The following is a 23,614-nucleotide window of genomic DNA, read 5'->3' as shown; positions in this document are numbered from 1 at the left end:
TGGGTTGCTAGAGTGACAGAAGCTTAAACCCTAGTTTAGGCGCTACTTCGTAAGGGACGGATTTGGATCCAAGTGTTTAATGCTATGGTTAGATTTTATCTTGATACTTTTCTCATAGTTGCGGATGCTTACGAGGGGATTAATCATAAGTAGGAGGTTTGTTCAAGTAAAAATAGCAGCTAAGCACCGATCCACCCACATATCAAATTATCAAAGTAGCGATCACGAATCAAACCAACATGATGAAAGTGACATGGTGAAATTCCCGTGTACCCTCAAGAACGCTTTGCTTATCATAAGAGACCATTCTGCCCTGTCTTTTGCCACAAAAGGATTGGGGCTACCTTGCTTCACTTTATTTATCGTTACCATTACTTGTCCGTTGCAAATTATCTTGCTATCAAACTACCTGTTACCGACTATTTCAATGCTTGTAGAAAATACCTTGTTGAAAACCACTTGTCATTTCCTTCTGCTCCTCATTGGGTTCAACACTCTTACTTATCGAAAGGACAACGATAGGTCCCCTATAATTGTGGGTCACCAATGTACACAACACGATTGACCGCACGAAGAGATCTCTTCGCTCTGGGTGGTCGACAATCAACAAAGGTTGTCAAAGGTGGGCGGTGACACTTAAGGCGGTTGACACGATCAACCCAAGTGGCACTAATGATAGAGATAGGGTAAGCCCTTCCTTTCATGCTAACTTGTTCCTTCCATGGTCATGCTTTTTTTGGTTGTTTGAAATGCTAACTTGTTTTTTTGTTTGTAGCTCACTATTACACAAAACTAATTCCAAGGAGAAGAGAAGAAGACCAAGAAAGGGAAGGTCAAGAAAGGGAGACTATTCGTGTTTGCCCATTGCTACAATGTGTTGAAGGATGAAGAGAAATGGAAGCCACATGGTGAATAAGAGGAGAGCAAGAAAAGCAAGGCAACTATTGATTCGGATGATGATGAGGAGGAGGAGGCATCAAGTGATGGCGGCAAGAGAAGCCCTACACCAAACTCGGTTGCCTACTCCAAGCCAAAAAGACCAAATGGAGGCAAGAAAGATGCAAAAGAGAAGAAGAAGAAGAAGAAGAAGAAGAAGAAGAAGAAGAAGAAGAAGAAGAAGAAGAAGAAGAAGCTATGGAAGCTATTGTGAAGGCAAGAACGAGGTGAGGATGATGTCAAGGAGCCAAGATGCAGCGGTCGAGGAGAGGAGGTTGGCGGCCGAGGAAAGGAGGGTGGCGGCGGAGGAGAGGAAGGTGGCATTGGAGGAGAAGAAATTGGCCATGGAGGAGCGATCTAAATTATTCAAATGGGAGAAGTACTTGTTCTTCATGGACACATCTAACCTCGATGCTAAGTAAAAGGAGTACGTCAATCTTTCTCGTGAAGAAGTATTGGTCCAAAAAAGAGCCATGGCCATGGGAGGCATGGGAGCTGGCATGGGAGGCATGGGAGCACCTACATGAGGCATGGGTGGCTTCGGAGCTACCTTGGGGGGCATGGGTGGCTCCGGAGCTACCATGGGAGGCATGGGAGGCATGAGTTTTGGGTCTTCCATATGGGAGGCATGAGAACACCTCTGGGTGACATGGATGGACGCATGTTTCACATACCTTCGCATGATGCCGTTGGATATCTTGCGGATGAAGAGGAGGAGGAAGAATCGTCTTTGGATGAAGAGGAGGACGATGATAATGTGTCATGATTGTTGATGTGCCATTTGTTTGTTTGAACTTTTATGTGTCATGGACTTGGTTGGATGATTTTGAACTTGGTTGGATGATGATGTGGCATGATTGTTGATGTGTCGTGCAATTGAACTATGCTATGTCTTTATTTTGCATATTTGTTTAATGTTTGAAACATCATCATATTGTCAAAATGGACATGTAAATCTTTATTTGCAAACGCCAGCTGCTCGCGCACTGTAAGTTAGCGCGCCTGCTGGAGATGCTCGCACGCACCATATTTTGCAGCGGCAGCTGAAGTCAGCGCCCTACCGCGCGCAAAAAAAATCGCTATTTCCGCGTTGTAAAAAGGTTTTAGCGCGCCGTGTGGTTACGCGCCTGTTGGAGATGCTCTAATGCACAGGCGGCTCATCGACTCAGGCTACGCTTACACCCTGGGCCCACTGAACCTGTGGTCTGGTGCCGCTCTGTTGGGGTACATGTTTGTACATAATTTGGGTACTTCAGCACGATGGACCCGGGCGGCTACAATAGAGCCTTTCATATACTAGCCTAATAACTGCAGTAAACAGCAGGTAGATCAAGGAGAGCCTGCGGATCATTGATCGAATTGTCATCCCAATCGTATTTCTTCAGTGTTCGGGGAAGTGGAGCACTAACCATGCCCCTCTCGGACTTAGTGATTGGTTCATTATTCGTCGTAATTTTCCTTGCTTGCAAGACCATACCTGGTTCAATGCGCCATCGGGGCGAATCTGGGCGATCTAATGTGCTCACATGAAAAACAGAGTGAATTTTAGCACCTGCACCTACACAGGATCGATTAACCCTTCACATCGTCTATCTAACCTCACTCTTCCATGCAGCGGTGTGCCTAATAGAATTTATGTGGTTTTTTTCTTTTGCGTCAGTAGTTGTGAGCCCATTCAGTGGTGTTTTCAAAGATCACCTCAGATGGGTTGTATTGTACACGTAGGCGGAGAAGGTGAGTTTGAGTCTTCCCCGAAGAAGAATGCAGGTTGTGCTGGTGGCTGAAGCTCCATGTCATCCCTGTTCAACATGAAGATGATGGATGGGATGTCAGGCCTGTCGTGAGGGTCTGCTTGGACGCACAGGCACAGAAACCCAATGTGGATACATAGTTACATATTCCCTCTGTAAACTAATATAAGAGCATTTAGATCACTAAAATAGTAATCTAAACAATCTTATATTAGTTTACGGAGGGAGTACATCTTAGCGCCTGGATTCGCGGGTGTCCTTGGAGTGAATTCATCAATCATCTGCGATATCGTCCCTTTGGTCCAACAAGTCCATACATCACTTAGGAGATTCACCGTGTCCGTCTTGCAATCATCTGAATCGCAGCTCCTCCTCTTGGTTACAATTTCATCAAGCACCAAGACACCATAGCTGAAAATGTCGATCTTTGGCGACATCGTTTCGGTGTATTGCATACTCTGGCGCCATATACCAGCTACAGATGATTGTCAGTTAGGCACAGAAACACACGTCTTGATATCTGCAATATACGAAAGCCTTTTTGTATGCAGTTGCTTACTACTGTATGTTCCAACAACTCTAGCTGTCATGGTTTGAGTATGGCCTCCTATTTGCAGCCTAGCTAACCCGAAGTCTTCAATCTTCGGATCCATGGCATCGTCAAGCAGAATGCTGTTGGCTTTCAAGTCTCGGTGGATTATTCTTACACTCGTGAATATACATTATTCTCTTGCAATTCTGAGAATGATGTTGCCTCCTTTTTTCGCGGATACACTAGGTGCGTACCTTTGCATTGATAGGAGGCGAAAAGAAACAACAGTTGGGCAAACCCGCACACCGTACACAGACCTCCAGTAACCTAACAAGGTTCTTGTGCTGGAGCTGTGCCAATACCAGCACTTCAATGCGTATCTGATCCAGTCCATGTCCAGTACTACCTCACTGCTATTTCTTGCCCGTCTGGGAAGTTTCCCTGAAGCAGAGGTTCTTTTTTCAGTAGAAGAACAGAGTGCGGCAAATAGCTTTACCCTGCATTCTCCGAAACCGCCTTCTCCAAGCTTATGCTTCCCTGAGAAGCGTCAGAAAACAAAATTTCTGTGTTGGGCAATTGTCAAGAAAAGCTCGGCAACCACTAATGGATAACTAAAGGTAGATTAAAATCGCAAACTAATCAAATTATATCCAAGGACACGGCACCAGTCTGAACTAAACAAAACAGCAAGCCAAATCGGATGAATAATAAGCACGGCACCAGCCTGAGCTAAACTAAACAAACCAGCATACAAAAGGCCCGTGGCAGCAGAAATCATACATCATTCATTATCAGGTCGAATTTTGCACAAATACAATGCACCAGAATAAGCAACAAAACAAACAAGGAGGCAGAGGAGAACATGAACAACACAAAGCATAGATAAAGGCCAAACATCTATAGATAAATAAGACTGCGATTGCCATAATTATGTAGCATCCATTGATGATAAAAGAGAGTAGCATAGTACCACAATCCAAAACTTGACAGCAAACAGAGACATCCTGAAGCAGCACGATTCAAAAGTCTTAACTATAATAAAGCAAAGAGCATTAGACAGCTCCCAGCTAGTGAAAACCCTTCACGCCGACATCCTAAGCTTCTATCTTCTCGACTGGTGCATCAAGCATCAGGGCCTTGGTCGGCTTCACCAAGATGTCGGTGAACTCCTGGTATGGCGCCTTGGTGAAGGTTGTCTCCCTCCAGAAGTCAGGGGTGAGGAATCCATAGGTCTTCATCAGGCAGTCAAAGGTAGCCTGGGAACAAAAGAATTTATATTAGCTCATGTTTGCAACTAGTCAATCCAAACAAGAATGCATTGAACCAGATAGAAGTTAGAATCGTCAGCTGTACAGATGAAAAGAACTACAACTTCATAAATTGGTTAATTTTACCACTGCCAGCATGAGAAATAAAACAGAACATGGCATGCATAGTATAAACAGAGAAGAGAACAAGTCAGTGCTCAACAAGAAATGTCTACAATGCTTGTAATACGCCACAGGTATCACTCTGCAAGAATAGATTCTTAACAAGAAGTGTCTAAATGGTTGTAATAGATGAATAACAGGAAATACTCCCCCCGTCCGAAAATACTTGTCATTGAAATTGATGTATCTAGATGTATTTTAGTTCTAGATACATCCATTTTCATCCATTTTGATGACAAGTATTTCCGGACGGAGGGAGTATATTAGAACACATGCCAGGATTGAACAAATCTAAAATGTATTAGATGTACAAATTGAAAACATGAATAGCTTCTAATAACAAACGAGTTGAGCTGTTTAAAAAGGCAATACATTTACAATCAAACATTTGAAGAAAATAAAGCTTGGTCGACAAGCTTAGGCTACAGCAAGCACACTCGTATTTCGGCAAGTGAAGTATTCACAAAAGTTACCACAGGGATCCTACTAGCATTTTGTTCAACTTGCACTGAAGTGACAAACACCAGACTAAGTCTTGCAATGTTATCTTCTTTTATCTAATTAATCAGTATTCCATACCTCACAACCAACTAGAAGCAGTAGCATGGTATCTCGCTAGGACTGGGTCGTAAATAGTATGTTGCTCGTTTATGAAAAAATAGTCAACTAAGTACTACATATAGTTGACCAATGGACTGTGCTAGTACTGTACCAACATTACCGGTGTGTAAGACAGTTCACAAGTGTTCGTGCTAACTAAAAGTAAGTGATTATGAGCAGAATAATATTGACTGTAAATGTATAAATGCAAAAACAACGGAAATTGAGATGAAATGTGGAACAGAGAACATGGTTATGGATAGAGCTCTAGAGACTTAGGAGCTCCTCACTCCACACCTCCTAACTAAATATATTTTCTTATTTGCAGCAAACATTCCTCACCATGGACACATAATGTACTGAAAGAGAATATATTGCAGATAAACCATGGCCCAAAGAGAGTATGTTTCTAATTACAAAGAGAATATATTGCATGTGCTTAATTAGGTATGACGTTGGACGGATATTGTGGATTTAACTTAATTAGGTATCATCTCCATCCATGGTTTTTCTTGCAACAAGATCAATGTAAATTGCAGATAAAATATAAACAAGGCAGATCATAACAACAACAGGCGAGATTGGCTACCTGCTTCAGGTGGCGGAGGGGACGACGGAGTAGATGGAGTCCCGGTCGAGGAGGAGGCGTTGGTACAAGTACAATGATTCTAGAATGACTAATTAAAAGCCTGAGTCACTAGTATGCCTATTTGGTCCTTCTACACACCGTGAAGCTTGTTTCCCCGGTACTAATTCTATTTCCTAGAGCCTAAAGTCATTCTATTGGGCTATGGTTGCTTCTCTCGAAGAAGAATGATCAAGTGTCATCTAATTTGTGGTACTGAAGTCTAGCTCCTTAATTAATAAGCAATGACCATTTACATGTTTTGAGGTATAGAGCAAATGCACTCCAAGGAACAGTACCAGAAATGACCGTGTTTCTTCTGCCTAAATCTGGAGGTATACTATGACAATATACTACTACTAGTATTGTTTCAGCGCAGTCTAGTAAAAGGAAAGCAGCAAGCAAAAGTAACAACATTTTCCGAGAGCACTCAAAGAACATTTTCAGAAGAACTCTAAGCAAAAGTAATATATCGCTGCAGTTTCACTCCTCAAAGGGAGATAGAACAGGGACCAATCACTGGTGAAATGCTACTCTTTCTGGGCAATCATGTACTCTTAACTTGAATCAGGATGTAAACAAGCCTGGTTTTGGCAAATTTGCTGGTCAGTTCAGTTGAATTATGGGCACTAGTTGCCATCCACTTATGTTGGGGTTCAGTTCTGGGCAACAATTTGCATTCACTTTAGTAAAATTTCAGTTAACATTTGGCATCTAGTTTAGTTCAGAAGTATGCAGATGCTCAAATTCAATTCGGTTCTGTTTAATTCTGCACTCGCACTGTTGCACAAGTAGATTACTAGAACACCCACTTATATACATAGCATTCAATCAAGCATATGGAACATTTTGTCAAATGAACTAGTAACTGGATTGCTCAATCTCTTTCGCCAAACTAGATTCGGTTAAGTCTTACAATGTACGAGTAGTGAGTGGCATGCTACAACGACATTGGCTAATTCAGTTAAAAAGTCTGAAAACTAAATTCAGTTATTAGATCATCAACCTGCAGCGGCGCAACAACGACGGCGTGGCACAGCCAACCACCACCATGTAAATTTACTTGTGTTCCAAGCTTCATCCTGGTCATAGATAGATCACCCAGGTTCGGGGGGTTTTAGAAAGGCTCGGCTACCTCCTGATTAGAGGCAAGGCTGCTGAAATCACACCAGCCAAACTACCACACTCGTTAACAGGTCAAACTTTGCTCAAACACACTGCACCAGAATGGACAGTTTAGAAAACAACACAAACAAAGCAGGAGGCAATGGAGAAAATCAACACAAAGCTCAGACCAAAAATCAAACATCTAGACAAATAACACTGCGATTGGCATAATTATGTAGCATCCATTGCCGATAACAGAGTAGCATTGCACCATAATCCAAAACTTTGACAGCAAACAGAGACTTCCACAAGTAGCACAATTCAAAGACACCTGGTTCTCGACTATAATAAAGCAAAGTGCAACAGACAGCTCCCAGCTAGTAAAAACCCTTCATCCTAAGCTTCTATCTTCTCAGCTGGTGCATCAAGCATCAGGGCCTTGGTCGGCTTCGCCAAGATGTCGGTGAACTCCTGGTACGGCGCCTTGGTGAAGGTTGTCTCCCTCCAGAAGTCAGGAGTGAGGAATCCATAGGTCTTCATCAGGCAGTCAAAGGTAGCCTAGAAACAAAAGAATTGTGAGCTTCAGGCTTGCAACAATTCAATGCAAAATATATAACACATTCAACCTGATAGAATCATCACCACAAATGACTATGATACATCACTCTGCAAGAATAGACCCTCAACCAGAAACGTTTAAATGATTATAATACATGAACTCAAAATGTATTAGGACACAAGCCAGGATTGAGCAACTCGAAAATGTATTACATGTACAGATTGAAAACATGAAAAGCATCCAATACAAAATGAACTGAACTGTTCAAAAGGTTGTGACACATTTTCAATCAATCAATTGTAGACCAACCTGAAGTATTAAGCACAAATTAAAGTTTGGTCAACAACCTTAGGCTAGTACAGTAGAGCTACAATTTCCAGGCCAATAGAATCTAGACTAATCAATACAAACCAGAATCAAGTGTAAATCAGCTACCCTTCTTCCAACATTATTCAGGATTACATCTAATACAAATAATATTTTACACGGTGCGAAAGGCATCACTTCCGAAACAGAAGTTTAGATTGAGCATACTTGCAGTAAACATTCCAAATCATGCACACACAAGGGAATGAACATTATGTACTGACACTAACGTTGCAGTATGACGGGAACATGGCAGAGTACGGATAAAGGCAGGGGAAGTTTATACCTTGACGAAGTTGCCAAGGGTCTTGGTGGATCCACGCGAGGAAGTGAAGACATCATCGATCCCGGCGAACTGCAGCACCTTCTTGGGGACGCGGGCGGCGACGATTCCGGAACCCCTGGGGGCGGGCACCATGCGCACGGTGACGGAGCCGCACTTGCCGGTGACCTTGCAGGGCACGGTGTGGGGCAGGCCGATCTTGTTCCCCCAGTAGCCCCTCCTGACGGGCACGATCGAGAGCTTGGCGAGGATGATGGCGCCGCGGATGGCCGTGGCCACCTCCTTGGCGCACTTGACGCCGAGGCCGACGTGGCCGTTGCTGTCGCCGACGACGACGAAGGCCTTGAAGCGGGTGCGCTGCCCGGCGCGGGTCTGCTTCTGCACCGGGGTGATCTTCATCACCTCGTCCTTGAGCCCCGGGCAGAGCGTCTCCACGATCTGGTGCTCCTTGACGGGGAGCGAGTGTAGGTAGATCTCCTCCATCTTGGTGAAGCGGCCCTCCTTGACGAGGCGGCCGAGCTTGGTGACGGGCACCCACTTCTCCTCCTCCTGGCGAGGGCCACGGCGGCCGCCGCGGCGCCCGCCACGGTCCCCGCGCCCGCCGCGACCGAAGCCGCGCCCGAAGCCGCCGCGGTCGCCGCCGCGCTCACCGACACCACGCTCGCCGCCGCGGTCCGCCATGGCTGGGTGGGGGTGGGGGGTTGGGGGCAGGGGAGCTCCGATGGGGGGGATGAGGGTTTGGAGCTGGAGGCTGTGGCGGCGGCTAAGGGATGGGAGTGGTGGGCGAGCGGGGGTAATTTATATCGAGGGAGGTTGAAGCTAGGTCACGCTGCAGGTGGACACGGGCCCTCGCGTTGGGCTCGGCCCACTTCTTCTTTTCCGCTTACTCGAGTCCACATAATGAAGTCATTTTTCCCGGTTACTAGGTTCCTTTGTTTTATGCTAGATTATTAATGTCTTTCAGAGCACCCTTTTTTTGTGCTTCATCAAACTGACCGCCTGTAACTCATAATCGTCAATTACCGCTAGTTGAGAGGAATGAACTTGTTCAGGAACCACATAACACATTCAGCAAAGCTCAAGACCATGATGGCACTGTGCTAGCTTCTTATTTTGTTACACCACAACAGCTAGAGAAAACCGGTCAGGCTTCTATTCTAGGCGTTCCTCCAAGGCAGGATCTGAGTGATGCCACTGAGGTTGAGGATACTCTGTGCGATGTCCCTGCTTTGGATAGTCTACCCAATCATAAATGCAATTCTCATATGGATGTACATGGCAGTGGAAGAAAATGAATATGCTCAACATTCATTGTCTGAATAAAGAGCAAAGGGACGTAGAAGCCCAATAACATCATGGAAACAACTTCCTTGTGTATCATCTTCTTCTCTATGGCAAAAGAAAAACAGAGTGAGGCTCATGATAGTGCACAATCATTAAGTCATGATTGGAACAAGGTAAGACAAAAAAATTGCCAATTCAAACTGTATCCAAACTTTCAAAGGCTGTCATGTTTGTTGGTCTTCAAAATGTTTGAACTTTGGAGTGAATAGTCTCAGTATAAAATCAAGAGTGTTTTCCTCGTGCAGGTAGTATTCAGCGTATCTGAATCCATGAAGCAAATGCATATATGCCCAGCAACATCTAGTAGTAAGCTTAACCCACAACATGTATGCATTTTTCCCTATTACTGGACTAAGTTATTGTTGTATTCTTGTTAATTCACTTCGAATATTTCAGAGACCCTTGCAGTACGCACTAGTCTTATTCTTTTTTGATGTGCTTCACTAATTGCCCCTACTGAAGGGAGTACATTACTCTACTCAAATTATTCACTTTGCTGGTTCTGTTCAAAAGTAGTTACAAACTTAGGTATAACTTACTAACTCTCAAACTTAAAGAAAAGTGCTAGGAGTTAATTGTGTGTTTTGGCACCGCCTTGCACTTTTCTGGCCAAAGCGCACACTTAAGCGCGGGTATGTGCATATGAAGTAATAGATGTTTTGATATCACCTAGAGCCTAGGCGTGCTTAAGCTACTGCCTAGGTGCGCCTTTTTTGACTATACTAACTCTTCAAGTGAATAAACTCGTTTACACTATTTAGATGTAAATCTAGCGCACTGTGGAAACAATTCTTTAGTCCTATAGATTCTTGCATCACGATCTCATACTCAACTTGTTTGTCTTGATCTTGATTATTCCTTCAATTTTAGCTGAGCAAATATATTATTGTGATATGTAGCATCAAAGCTTGGCTCCACATAGTCCACTCTCAAGAGTTTTGAGGTAGCAGTATCTTCTGTAATAAACACAAGGTGGCTTGAAAAAGTAATCTAGGATTACTTCTGACCACCATTCCTTCAAACATCATTTTCCAAACATATTTGTTTCTATTCGCAAATCAGGAAGTTGTGCTCCTGAGTGAATTCCTCCCCCAACAAGTTTTGGCAGAGTTTGTGTACAATTACTAATTGATCTTCAGAATCTATAGTTCTCTATATCTCTTTTGTGAACTTCCTTTTTTGAGAGTTAATTTATGCTTATTATGTGTTTAATTCTATTGTTCAACCTAATGATCTAGCATTTGAAATATCTTGTGGAAATGTCCCATGGAGCATGAGTTTATTGTATCTTATATATTTTTCTTGTTTTGTTTTAATGAAGCTTGATATGTTAGGAGGTATGCTGGGGGAGATTCATGTGGCTAGTACATATAAGAGGCTTTCTCCTGCTATGGTATGATATCATTAATTAGTTGTCATATTGTTTGCCGTGGTTAGGATAATTACTTCCACTTATCTGACGTGTTCATTTTCTAAACGCAGAGGATTCAAGATTCCAGACTAGCTGAGGCAAAATTTTGTTCACCTAAATCAAATTTCGTTTACCAAATTCAAATTAAGTTCACTTAATTCATATCTAGTTCACCAAATTCAATTTTAGCTCATTAAATTCAAATTTAGTTCATTGAATTCAAGTTCAGTTTATTTGAATCAAATTTTCTTCACCTAATTTAAAATTAGCCCACGGGATTGAAGTTTAGTTCAAATAATTCAAATAAAGTTCACATAAATCCAATTTAGTTCACCCAATTCGAAATTTAGTCCAACGAATTGAAATTTAATCCACCCAGTTCTAATATAGTTTCATTGAATTCAAATTTAGTTCACCAAATTCAAGTTTAGTTCCTGTAATTCAAATCCAGTACTCAGAATTGAAATTCACTTTTAGTTCACCCAATTCAAATTTAAGTCACCATATTCAAACATAGTTCATCAAATTGAAATTTATTTCACCTATATTAAATTTCAATTACGTAATTCAAATTTAATTCTCTAAATTCATATTTAGTTCACCCAGTTCAAATTTATTTGACCTAAATCATTTTTTCTCACCTAATCAAATTTTGTTCACCTAGTTCAAATTTAGTTCACTGAGTTCAAATTTAGTTCATGTAAATCAAATTTCATTCACCAAATTTACATTTTTAGTTCACCAAACACAAATTTGGTTTACCCAATTCAAATTTAGTCTAGCGTATTCAACTTTAGTTCACATAACTCAAATTTAGTTCATTGAATTTGAATTTAGTTCCCCCAATTTAAACTATTTCACCTAATTCAATTTTTTTATCAAATTGAGATAATCAAATTCAAATTTAGTCCACCTGATACAATATCACCCAATCAAATTTAGGTGAATATATTTTAATTTAATTCCTATAATTTTTATTTAGTTCATTGAAATCAAATTTAGCTCATTGAATTCAAATTTAAGTCACCTAAATCTAATTTACTCACCGAATTGATTTAGTTCACCATATTCATTTAGTCACCTAGTTCAAATTTAGTTCACCAAATTCCAATTTATTTCATTAAATTTAAATATAAAATATGCCCTAGAATTTAAAATTTAGTTCATCGAAATTTGCATGCTGATTTATACACACTCAGAGTATGTATTCAAATCCCATTTTTTTGCTGGCTAATTTACACATGCTTAGATACATTTTCCTATATGAGACTGCTACTTAGAGTCACAACCGACTCGACTACCAATTGTGAAGTCATTCTTACAAAGACATATTAAGTTCTCTCCTTTCCAATGAAACCAATCATTTTATTTTGCAATCTATTTTGAATCTTTTATTCTATAACTCAAAATAATAAACCAAACGTTTTTGTGTTTTCTTTTTCACGGGGATACAAGCTCTTCAAGTGAAATCCTTCATATTTGCAATATTTTTTGGGGGAAAACAATAACCTAGGTATTCAATATATTCAAAACTAATTACGTTTGGCGAATCTTTTATCCTTTTTCAGAGTGTTAATTTATAAAAAAAATATAAGCAATTATTCTTTTATTGCCAGAAAGCAAGAAAAGAAGATCAATAATTCACTTGAAAGATTATTATTCAGATATTTTTTTATCTCTAACTCACTTGAAATATTACCAGATCATGTTGTACAATTTGTTTTGTAGTTCTACTAGCCTTCTTTTCAAGTCCACTCAAGTATTTTTCCTTGTTTTGTAAAAATTTTATTAAGCAGTAACTTGAGAAACTAGCCTTCTTTTTCAAGTCCACTCAAGTGATTTTTCCCTTTGTTTTGTAATAATTTTAGTAAGTAGTAACTTGAGAAATTAGCCTTATTTTTCAAGTCCACTCAAGTATTTTTTTCCTTTTTGTAATAATTTTATTAAGTAGTAACTTGAGAAAAAGATATCACAGAAACAATCAAATTGACTCACAGCACGTCCTACTTTTTTGAGTGTTTTTCGAATTATTCAACCAATGGTAAGAAATAGGAACTAATCTAGCAAAATTGTATACTAGCAAACAAACAGTAATACAAGGGAACGATCGAACAAAAGAAACAAATAGCCATCGAGTGGGTTGCTTAGATGCAACTGGTTCTTCTAGTCTTCTTCTACTTGTTTAGTTTTTTTCTTCCTTTTGGTTTCTTGTAGTGAGACTAAATTCTTATACGTACTATTATAAACATCAAATCGAGTGAAACAGGAAAGGAAACAACTAATGAGAGAAAAAGAATTTCCCACATAAAAATCCAAGCCAAACCGAACAAACGATTGATCGAAACAGTCAACAAAACAGATAACGGAACCAACCGATCGGAGCTACCTTGGTCCTACAAGACCGAGCCCACAAAATCCATAGTAGGCGCTAGAAACACAAATGGGCGTCGAAGCCACCGGTTAGGATCACCCATGCGGGAGGTTGCAGCTATGGTTTCTGCAGTGGGTGGAGTGGGTTGGGGCGTATGCAGAATGGGCTTGACGAGTTTATTTTGAGGTTTTAAGGTGGAATGGGCCGGCAGTTCAAACGGGCTGAAATGCACATCCACATGGTTGTTTCTAGTCCAACTCGCTTTTTTAGTCCAACTTTCTCGTGGTGAATATCTGGTTGGTCAAAAGTTCCTCAAAAGAAAAAACTGGTTGGTCAAAATTTTGGTAAATATTTTCTATTTTTATTTTTGTTAGGAATAGATTTTTATGTTGATGTGTTAGTAAATAATTCGGTTTTATTGCGGGGAAAAAGGGATTGTGTCACTTAATCAAAATGAAGTTCAGAGATTAATTTACCTAAAAGCTTTCTTTCCTCTATCCCAAGCTAGGATTTTTCTATCCTTTGACGACACCAGTCGATGCCTAGAGTTTCTCCGGCGACTACTGCGCATCCTCGTGAGGTCCAGCTTGGGAGAATAGTCTGTGATGCAAAGCCAAAGTCATGGCAGAGACGGGCGAACCCAGAGGAACTCAGAAGGACTTGATGATGGAACTACTAGGACGCCAATCCACCTGAGCAGGCTAAGTGCTTGGCCATCACATGGGTTCATACTACTAGAGGGTTCAACACTAGCGCTTTGTTTGGGTACATGAGATCGCGCATGGAACCCCGCTAAAGATGTGGTCTGGAGGCACATTGATGATAACCTATTCGTGGTGCAGTTCGTCTAGGCGACTGGAACAAGGCAATGGTGATGGGTCCATGTTTCTTCACTGCTAGAGGACTACGATGGGTTCCGTAACCCTAGAGCGGTAGTCTTCAAGAAAAAATGTTGTTTGGGCGCAAGTTCACAAGCTCCCAGACAACTTCTTGCATGATCGGATCATTAGAGATATGTGCAAACCATTTTGGTGAGATTATGGAAGTTCAAATGAAACTACTAGCAGGGTTTATTGAGGAATTCGTTAGGCTACGGGTTAAGATAAAAGTAGATCAGAAAAACACTCAATTTGTGACGATCACCAAGGGTGGTGAGAAGGAATGGTATCAAGTGAAATATGAAAAGATCCCATGTGTTTGTGCAAATTGTGATTTACTTGGTCATTGGCATCAAGAATGTGGCAGTGGAGAGCATGGCGAATCAAAATTTGAATGGGGTGATTTTATCTTAGCAGACAAAGGCCGCGATGGAGGTCGTGCACGATATGGCTGTGACCAAGGGACTAGGTGAGGCATGCATGGAGCTGCAGGATTTGGTAGAGGGAGAAGCAGAGGCTTTGTCAGTTCTGGCCGAGGCAATGGGGGCATGAAAGAGAACTACCCTGCTACTAGTTGGCATTTCAATAGTATGTTCCAGAATGATGGTACTGTAGGGGGAATGGATAGATTGTAGGCGAAGGGGAAAACTGGACATGAGAGCCAAGATGTGAGAATGAATGATGCTATTGTGCTTGGAAAATGAATGGCAGCTGATTCCAATTCTGGAGGAGAGCCGGGGATCCAATCTCAATTATCACTACCAGCGCGTGAAGGTACTTTAGTTCATGTGGAGAAAAATTCAAATGTCACATGGTTGGTTGATCAATTTGATGGTCGGGAAAAAGCACCTGCCTGTTAGGTACTCCTTGGGATAATGCAACAAGAAAAAGCAAAATGGTTCAAACGGGGTAGCGATTAGTAGTACTGGAGGTGAAACAACTTCTGATTTGGCGGGCTCGTTCGAGGAGCGCTGCCCAAAACAATGAGAAACCTTGTTTGGAACTGTTAGGGTTTGGGGAATGACCTAACAGATCACACTTTATTAGACGTCCAACAAAGAAACAACCCCAAGGTGATGTCTTTATCAGAGATTGTCAGGATCTCTATCCGACGGAATAATTAAAATGTCCTCTTAAGATGGATCAGTTGATTGTTAACCCTAGTAATGGAAGTAAGGAGGTGCTCTTTTAATGTGGAAAAGAGGTAAAAATATCCCAACTCTTTTCGCATGCTAATTATATTGATGCAAAGGTAGAGGACTCTAAAGTAGTATGGAGGTTCACTCGGTTTTATGGTGATTTCAGAAGGGGTGAGAAGTACAAATCTTGGGACAATATGAGGGAGTTGAAGGCAGATTCTAGTCCGCAAATCCGCGGGTTCGGCTCCTCTACAGTCATGTCATTACTGCACCGGTACAGTTACTTGCACAATCCACCGTTTAATCTCATCGAAAGGCTCTCATTTCTTCCCATCTGTCCCTGTCAAAGTATCGTCTTTCTTCCTTCCGCCGACGCCGCCTCCGACCTCCACCTCCTCGATCAACTTGTCGGGCACGCAGGTGCCGCTCCCTCCGGCCGCCAAGCCTGCCTTCGTCCACGCAAGAGCCGGTGGCTACAACATCCGGTGCTGCTTACTTATCAACAACGTGCAACAGATGCCTCATGGAGCTCTCGCCGCCTGGTGCAGTAGCTAGTTGTTCTAATTATTACGCTGTAATGGCTAAGTTCAAAGCCGATGTTGTAAATGCATCTAGTGCCACCCCTAGTTGGTTTTGGAGTATTGACGACAAACCTAGTTGAGGGACTAATGTGTTTGTGAGAATTGCAGGATAACACAGGTAGAAGTCCCTCATTGATTCAGTTTTCCTACCAGAGATGACCCCTAAAAATGTATGAAGACATTGAAGTCAAAGGTGGTATATGAAGATATTCACATTGAAGACTATGACAAGAGAAGACACCACATGAAGCCTATGGAGCTCGAAGACTTAGATTTTTTGTAGTTCTCTTTCTTCTGTGTTGAGTCATAGGAACCACCGTACTGTTAAGTGGGGTCCAAGAGAACCAGTCAGAATGACTGAAGTGATGCTTAAACAAAACCTATGTCTTCGAGTGAAGACTTTGAGAGCGAATCTTGTCCAGAGTTGGGCAAGTCAGCTTTGCTTGAAGCCCAAGTAAAGTTGCCGTGTGAGTTTGAAATCTGACCGTTGGAACACGTGTCAGTTCCTTAGTGACCCAGGGTCATTTCGGACAAATCAGGTCGGGTTGCCAAGTGGCTATAAATAGCCCACCCCCTACGACCATAAATGGTTGGCTGCTCAGATTCAGAGTACGGCTTTTGTCGTTTGAGAGCAACCCACCTCGAAGCCTTTGAGAGAGAATTCCTTGCGAGGATAAAGCCCTAACCACCCAGAGCCAAAGAGAATTAGGCATCACTTAAGTCTTCTTGTCTGTGTGATCTGAAGACTTATTACACTTGAGGACTGTGCATCCTCCAGCCGGTTAGGCGTCGCGTTCTGAGCATCCAAGAGACATTGTGGATTGCCGGTGAACAAAGTCTGTGAAGGTTTGGGAGTCTACCTTAAAGACTTACCAGAGTGATTGGGCGAGGTCTGTGTGACCTTAGCTCAAGGGGAATACGGTGAGGACTGGGTGTCCTGAGCTGCGTGTTCAGGACTGGGTGTCCGGGACTGTGTGTCCTAAGGTTTAAATACCTAGCCGCCCTAACCAGATGTACAGTTGTCACAGCAACTAGAACTGGTCCAACAAATCATTGTCTGCAGCGAGTCACTGGTTTCATCTTCCCTTCCCTTTACTTACTGTTACTCCTTGTGAAGTCATTGTATGTTCGCACTATCTTTTGTCTTCACTGAGTGACTGCGTGTTCTGTGTGGCTTCACAATATCTTCCTACCTGATCCTCACTACATTGCTGCTATTAGTCATTGTGCTTTCACTCTATTGAATACTTGACTATGGCTTGCCTAGTGTAGTCTACCTTCCGCTGCAGGGTAATAGGTTTATTTCTATCGCTTGTCTTCATAACTTCCACGTTTTGAAGACTTTCATAAAAATCGCCTATTCACCCCCCCTCTAGTCGATATAACGCACTTTCAATTGGTATCAGGGCAAGGTGCTCCCTTGTTCTGTGTGATTCGGTTTAACCACCTGGAGTTTTAGCTATGTCGACTGCAGGGATAATTAGAGTCTCCACTGCGTGCCCCGTCTTCGATGGAACTGAATATCCCTACTGGAAGAATAAGATGCGCATGCATCTTGAAGCCATTGACGTCGACCTATGGTATGTCGTCAAGAACGGCGTTCCCAAGGCTGGAGAAGGTGTCACTGCTGCTGATGTCAAGAAGTTCGTTCAACTGGACTCTACTGCCAAGAATATCATCTGTGGTCATCTGACCAAAGGACAGTATGGCCATGTGAGTGCTTTGGAAACATCTAAGCTGGTCTGGGACTGGCTCTCCAAGGTCAATGAAGGCATCTCAACCTAGAGAGATCAGAGAATCAGTGTCCTTCGCAACCTCTTCAACCGCTTCAAGCGAAATGACAATGAGAATGTCCAGCTCACATTTGACCGACTCACTAACATCACAAATGAGCTTCAAGCCCTCGGCGCTATTGAGATCACCAAACATGAAGTCGTCAAGACACTACTGAGATCACTCGATAGTTCGTTTGACACCCTAGCCCTGATGATTCAAGAACGTCCTGATTTCAAGACACTCGATCCGTCTGACATACTTGAGAGGCTCAACACACATGAGTTTCAGCTTTCTGAGAAAAGAGATATCTACGGTCCAAACTATGGGCGAACTCGTGCCTTGAAGGCAAAAGCTGTCTCCTCATCTGAAGAAGAATCTGACAGCAGTCCGGATGATCCTGAAGACATTGGAAGGGAACTTGCTATGCTTGTGAAGAAGTTCCAAAAATTCACCAAGAAGAAAGGTTTCAGAAAGTCTTCCCGATCAAGCTCAAGGAATGATGAAGCTTCTGCTCACGACTACAAGAAGAAAACATGTCACAAGTGCAAGAAACCTGGCCACTTCATCTCTGAGTGTCCATAGTGGGACAATGAGAACAAGAAGAAGAAGAAGAGCAAGGAATATGACTCTGACGACAAGAAGAAGAAGAAATACTCAAAGTCTTCTTCCAAGTCTTCCTCAAAGTCTTCATCACACAAGAAGAGCTCATCTGGCAAGGCACGTGCGTTTGTTGGCAAGGAAATGGATTCAGAGGAGGAGTCCGCTTCTGAGGAGGCGGAGGTGGAGTCTGAGGAGGAGTCTGATTCAGGCGTCGCAAGTCTGGCTACATCATATGTTGCCAAGTCCATCTTCAACACTAAAGACAATGACTTCATCACCGACACCGATACAAATGACAAGGACTACTCCGCTTCTACCTACTGCTTCATGGCACACGGTGCCAAGGTAAACACATGCACTACTCACTATCAAACATCTAGTGACGATGACTCTGATTGTGGTTCAAAACCCAGCTACAAAACACTTGCTAAAATTGTAACTAAACAACAGAAAGCTATGGAACATATTCAAAAACTGTTAGACAGAAGCGATGATCTGTTAGGTGCTGAAATGACTCGATCTGAATCCTTAATTGAAGACATAAAAAATCTTCACGTTAAGTATGTGGAACTTGAAAGTCGTCATGAAACTCTCTCAACAACACATGAAAAGCTTTCCTATGATTATCTTCAAAGGAAGCAAGATCTTGAGAAATTGAGAGCGGCTCATGAAGATCTTCAAAAGGAAAATGAGTCACTTCGCGCCAAACAGATCAGTTCCGCTCAGGAAGGATTTGAACCACCATGTCTTAAATGCATTGAGCGTGATAATGCTACTTCTGTTGCTGAATGTTCTACTGCTACTACTGTTGCAATATCTTCAACTGTTGATGTGGTAACTAACCCCTTTGCTGAGGATACCACTGCTATTGCTGATGAGAATGCTATGTTGAAGACATTGATTGAAACAGGGATGTACAAAAGTCTTAAAGGGCATCAGACACTATGTGATGTCCTCAAAAAGCAGATTCTGAACCGAAACCCGAGGAAAGAGGGTGTTGGATTCGTAAGGAAAATGAATGCTGATGGCTCTTACTGGAAACCTGAGCAGTACCCCAAAACCACGTGGGTTGCTGCAAAGGAACCTTCAGCAGATCCATCCAATCTATCTGGCTTCACTTGTGCTAACCCCATTATCATTGATGAATCCCTTGATGCAAACTATAAACTATTTAAGAATCAGAATGGTGAAGTGTTTGCCAGGTACATTGGTACTAACTGCAGGAATGGACCGCCTATGAAGAAGATCTGGGTTCCGAAAAGGTGTCTGGAGAATCTTCCTGTGAATGTCATCATGACACCTCACATGAAGAAGACAAACCTCAGACCAAAGGCTTCATACGGTCCAAAGGCTTCATACAGATAGAGGACTCACCTGAGTCGCACTAACGCAAATGTTTTGCAGGGAAACCATACTCAGGCATATGAATATGAGAGCGGTTCATCAAACCGCCATGTTCATAAGACCAAGAACTATTCTGCTTATTCTTATGAGTACTATTGTCCGCCTGCAAGACTGTTTGCTAGGGCTCCAAAGCCAAAGTTCTCAGATGTTGCACTTAGACTTATTGCTTCTAAGCCACCCTTGAAGATGTGGGTGGCTAAGAAAGCTTAACTCTCTTTTGCAGGGAAAGGTCTCCAGCAGAAAACCAAAATCGTCTGACGCTATTGCTGGGGACCTTAAACATCTTGTAGGGCGCAAGATCAAATGCCCGAATGGTCTTACTATGTACTTCGTTCCTGAATCGCTTGCTACTCTCCCTATTAGTCCTAATCTGGATCTAAGCTTCCATAACCCATTGGTTCGTCAAATGTTTTTGCTTCACAATGCTCTTCGTGAAGCCTATCCCCCTAACTGCACTGTAGGGTACGACACCAGCGTCTTCAGAATGGATTATTGATAGTGGGTGTACAAATCACATGACTGGCAAAAGAAGCCTTCTTATGGACTCAACCTTACGTCCATCCGACAAGAGCCACATCACATTTGCTGACACTGGTAAAAGTAAGGTATTGGGTCTAGGTAGAGTTGCAATCTCAAGGGATCAACACATGGATAAAGTCATGCTTGTTGAATCCCTTGGCTTCAAATTAATGTCTGTCTCAATGCTTTGCGATTTAAACATGATCGTAATATTTGGAAAATATCGTTGCCTTGTTCTAATGGAATCTAACAAGTCTCTAGTATTTGGAGGGTATCGAAAAGATGATTTGTACGTGGTAGATTTCTCAGCAGGACCACAGCTTGCCGTATGTCTTCTAGCAAAAGCTTCAGAATGCTGGCTCTGGCATCGGAGGCTTGGGCATGCTGGCATGAGGAACCTCCACACCCTGGCAAAGAAGAAGCATGTCATAGGCATCGAGGGCGTCAAGTTCAAGAAAGATCACTTATGCGGTGCCTGTGAGGCAGGAAAGATGACGAGAGCCAAACATCCCTTGAAGACAATCATGACCACTACTCGACCCTTCGAACTGCTTCACATGGATCTTTTCGGTCCCACTCATTACTCAACTCTTACTACTACTGCTTGTCTCTATGGCTTTGTCATTGTTGATGATTATTCTAGATATACTTGGGTGCACATAATCCTTTACAAGACTGAAGTGCAGGATGTCTTCAGACGCTTCGCCAATCGAGCAATGAACAACTATGACGCCAAGATAAAGCATATCAGAAGTGACAATGGCACTGAATTCAAGAACACTGGCCTTGATACATATCTTGATACCTTGGGAATCACACATGAATTCTCAGCCCCATACACGCCACAGCAGAATGGGGTCGTCGAACGCAAGAACAGAACACTCATTGAGATGGCCAGAACGATGCTAGATGAATACAAGACTCCAAGAAAATTCTGGCCTGAAGCCATTGATACTGCATGCCATACAATCAATCGTGTTTATCTTCACAAGCTTCTGAACAAGACATCTTATGAGCTCCTTACTGGTAAGAAGCCAAATGTCAGTTACTTCAGAGTATTTGGCGCCAGGTGCTGGATCAAGGACCCACATCACACCTCAAAGTTTGCACCAAAAGCACATGAGGGTTTTATGCTTGGATATGGAAAGGATTCGCACTCCTACAGAGTCTTCAATCTATTTCATTACAAAGTGGTTGAAACAGTGGATGTGCGGTTCGATGAGACCAACGGTTCACAAAGAGAGCAACTGCCAAATGTGCTAGATGAAGTTCCATCCAGTGAATCAATCAAGCTAATGGGAACTGGAGAAATTATACCTTCTGAAGCTCATCCTGAAGAAGAACTTATCATCTCAGCACCTGATCAACATGAAGACAATGCTCAGCCTGAAGACATTCCTTCTAATAACGACAATGATCAGCAAGAGCAAAATCTTCGCGTTGTACATCCTCGCGTTGCCAATGAAGTGCAGATTGAAAGAATAATTGATAGCATCAATGCACCCGGTCCACTCACTCGTTCAAGGGCAACTCAGCTAGCAAATTTCTGTGGGCTTCGCATTCGTCTCAATAACAGAACCCAAGAAAGTTGAAGAAGCCTTCATGGAACCTGAATGGATTCAAGCTATGCAAGACGAGCTTCAACAGTTTGAGATGAATAATGTATGGGAACTGGTCAAGCGTCCCGATCCTCGGAAGCACAACATAATAGGCACCAAATGGATATACCGCAACAAGCAAGATGAGCATGGTCAAGTTGTCAGAAACAAAGCTCGTCTCGTTGCTCAAGGATATACTCAAGTGGAAGGCATTGACTTCGATGAAACATTTGCTCCTGTGGCTAGACTTGAAGCCATACGCATACTGCTGGCCTATGCAAATCATCACAACATACTTCTTTATCAAATGGATGTGAAGAGCGCCTTCCTCAATGGCAAGATTGAAGAAGAAGTGTATGTTGCACAACCTCCTGGCTTTGAAGATCCAAAACATCCTGACATGGTATACAAGCTCAACAAGGCACTGAATGGCCTCAAACAAGCCCCTCGGGCCTGGTATGACACACTCAAATACTTCCTGAAGAGCAAAGGCTTCATACCTGGTTCTCTCGACCCCACTCTCTTCACGAAGACATATGATGGTGAACTGTTTGTGTGCCAAATATATGTGGATGACATTATCTTCGGCTGCACCAATCAGAAGTACAGTGAAGAGTTTGGATATATGATGCAAGAGCAATATCAAATGTCTATGATGGGAGAGCTGAAGTTCTTTCTCGGTCTTCAAATACGACATCTTCATATCTCAAGAGAAGTATCTCAAAGATTACCTGAAGAAGTTCAGTATGCAAGACTGCAAAGGCTTCACGACGCCAATGCCAGCCAAGCATCATCTGGGTCCTGACGACAATGGTAAAGAGTTCGATCAAAAGGTATACCGCTCCATGATTGGTTCTTTACTTTATCTATGTGCATCTAGGCCAGATATTATGCTTAGTGTTTGCATGTGTGCTCGATTTCAAGCGGCACCAAAGGAGTCGCATCACTTAGTTGTGAAGCGAATTCTTCGATATTTGGCTCACACCCGAACTCTAGGATTATGGTATCCAAAGGGCTCAGAGTTTGATCTGGTTGGATTCTCGGATGCTGATTATGCTGGTGACAAAGTTGATCGCAAGTCTACATCAGGCACATGTCACTTTCTGGGACGATCACTTGTATGTTGGTCTTCAAAGAAGCAGAACTGTGTATCTCTCTCCACTGCTGAATCTGAATACATTGCTGCTGGGTCTTGCTGCGCTCAGCTTCTGTGGATGAAGCAAACGCTCAAAGACTATGGCATTCATCTGAAGCAAGTGCCACTCTACTGCGACAACGAAAGCGCCATCAAGATTGCCAACAACCCAGTTCAGCACTCGAAGACAAAGCACATTGAAATTTGTGGTGCCCCCTGCCACCATAGTCCTCGATAATACTGTAGCGGAGTTTAGGCGAAGCCCTGCTGCTGTAGTGCATCAAGTTCGTCACCACGCCATCGTGTTGACGGTACTCTTCCCCGACACTTTGCTGGATCGGAGTCCGGGGATCGTCATCGAGCTAAACGTGTGCTCGAACTCGGAGGTGCCGTAGTTTCGGTGCTTGATCGGTTGGATTGTGAAGACGTACGACTACTTCCTCTACGTTGTGTCAGCGCTTCCACAGTCGGTCTACGTTGGGTACGTAGACAACACTCTCCCCTCTCGTTGCTATGCATCACATGATCTTGCGTGTGCGTAGGAAATTTTTTGAAATTACTACGAAACCCTACAGTGGCATCCGAGCCTAGGTTATTTATGTTGATGTTATATGCACGAGTAGAACACAAGTGAGTTGTGGGTGATATAAGTCATACTGCCTACCAGCA

At 42.6% G+C, this 23,614-nt stretch overlaps 1 protein-coding gene across 2 annotated transcripts; it reads right to left on the bottom strand.

Annotated features, from left to right (window-relative positions):
• Window positions 1-4,298: 4,298 nt before the first annotated feature.
• Window positions 4,299-8,885, bottom strand: LOC119303695 (40S ribosomal protein S2-3-like). Of its 2 annotated transcripts, none has more exons than XM_037580833.1 (2): window positions 8,193-8,885; window positions 4,299-4,475 (listed from the first exon to the last, which is right to left on the bottom strand). In XM_037580833.1, the coding sequence occupies exons 1-2, from the start codon at window positions 8,868-8,870 to the stop codon at window positions 4,314-4,316; spliced, it is 840 nt and encodes a 279-aa protein (XP_037436730.1). In that variant the 5' UTR covers window positions 8,871-8,885; the 3' UTR covers window positions 4,299-4,313. The 2 variants fall into 2 exon arrangements, with proteins under 2 accessions (XP_037436730.1, XP_037436729.1); XM_037580832.1 differs by lacking the exon at window positions 4,299-4,475 and adding an exon at window positions 7,167-7,539.
• Between the last annotated feature and the right edge of the window lie 14,729 nt (window positions 8,886-23,614).

The sequence above is a fragment of the Triticum dicoccoides genome, chromosome 5A, assembly GCF_002162155.2.
Source record: "Triticum dicoccoides isolate Atlit2015 ecotype Zavitan chromosome 5A, WEW_v2.0, whole genome shotgun sequence".
Lineage (NCBI taxonomy): Eukaryota > Viridiplantae > Streptophyta > Magnoliopsida > Poales > Poaceae > Triticum > Triticum dicoccoides.
The sequence above is the reverse complement of the archived record's forward strand: the minus strand, read 5'-3'. Positions and strand labels throughout refer to the sequence as shown.

Excerpts from the sequence above, each read along its gene's own strand:
- LOC119303695 (XM_037580833.1), bottom strand. The coding sequence starts at position 8,870 with ATGGCGGACCGCGGCGGCGAGCGTGGTGTCGGTGAGCGCGGCGGCGAC. Across the intron at positions 4,476-8,192 it reads CCCTTGGCAACTTCGTCAAG|GCTACCTTTGACTGCCTGAT; the intron begins GTATAAACTTCC and ends TTTTGTTCCCAG.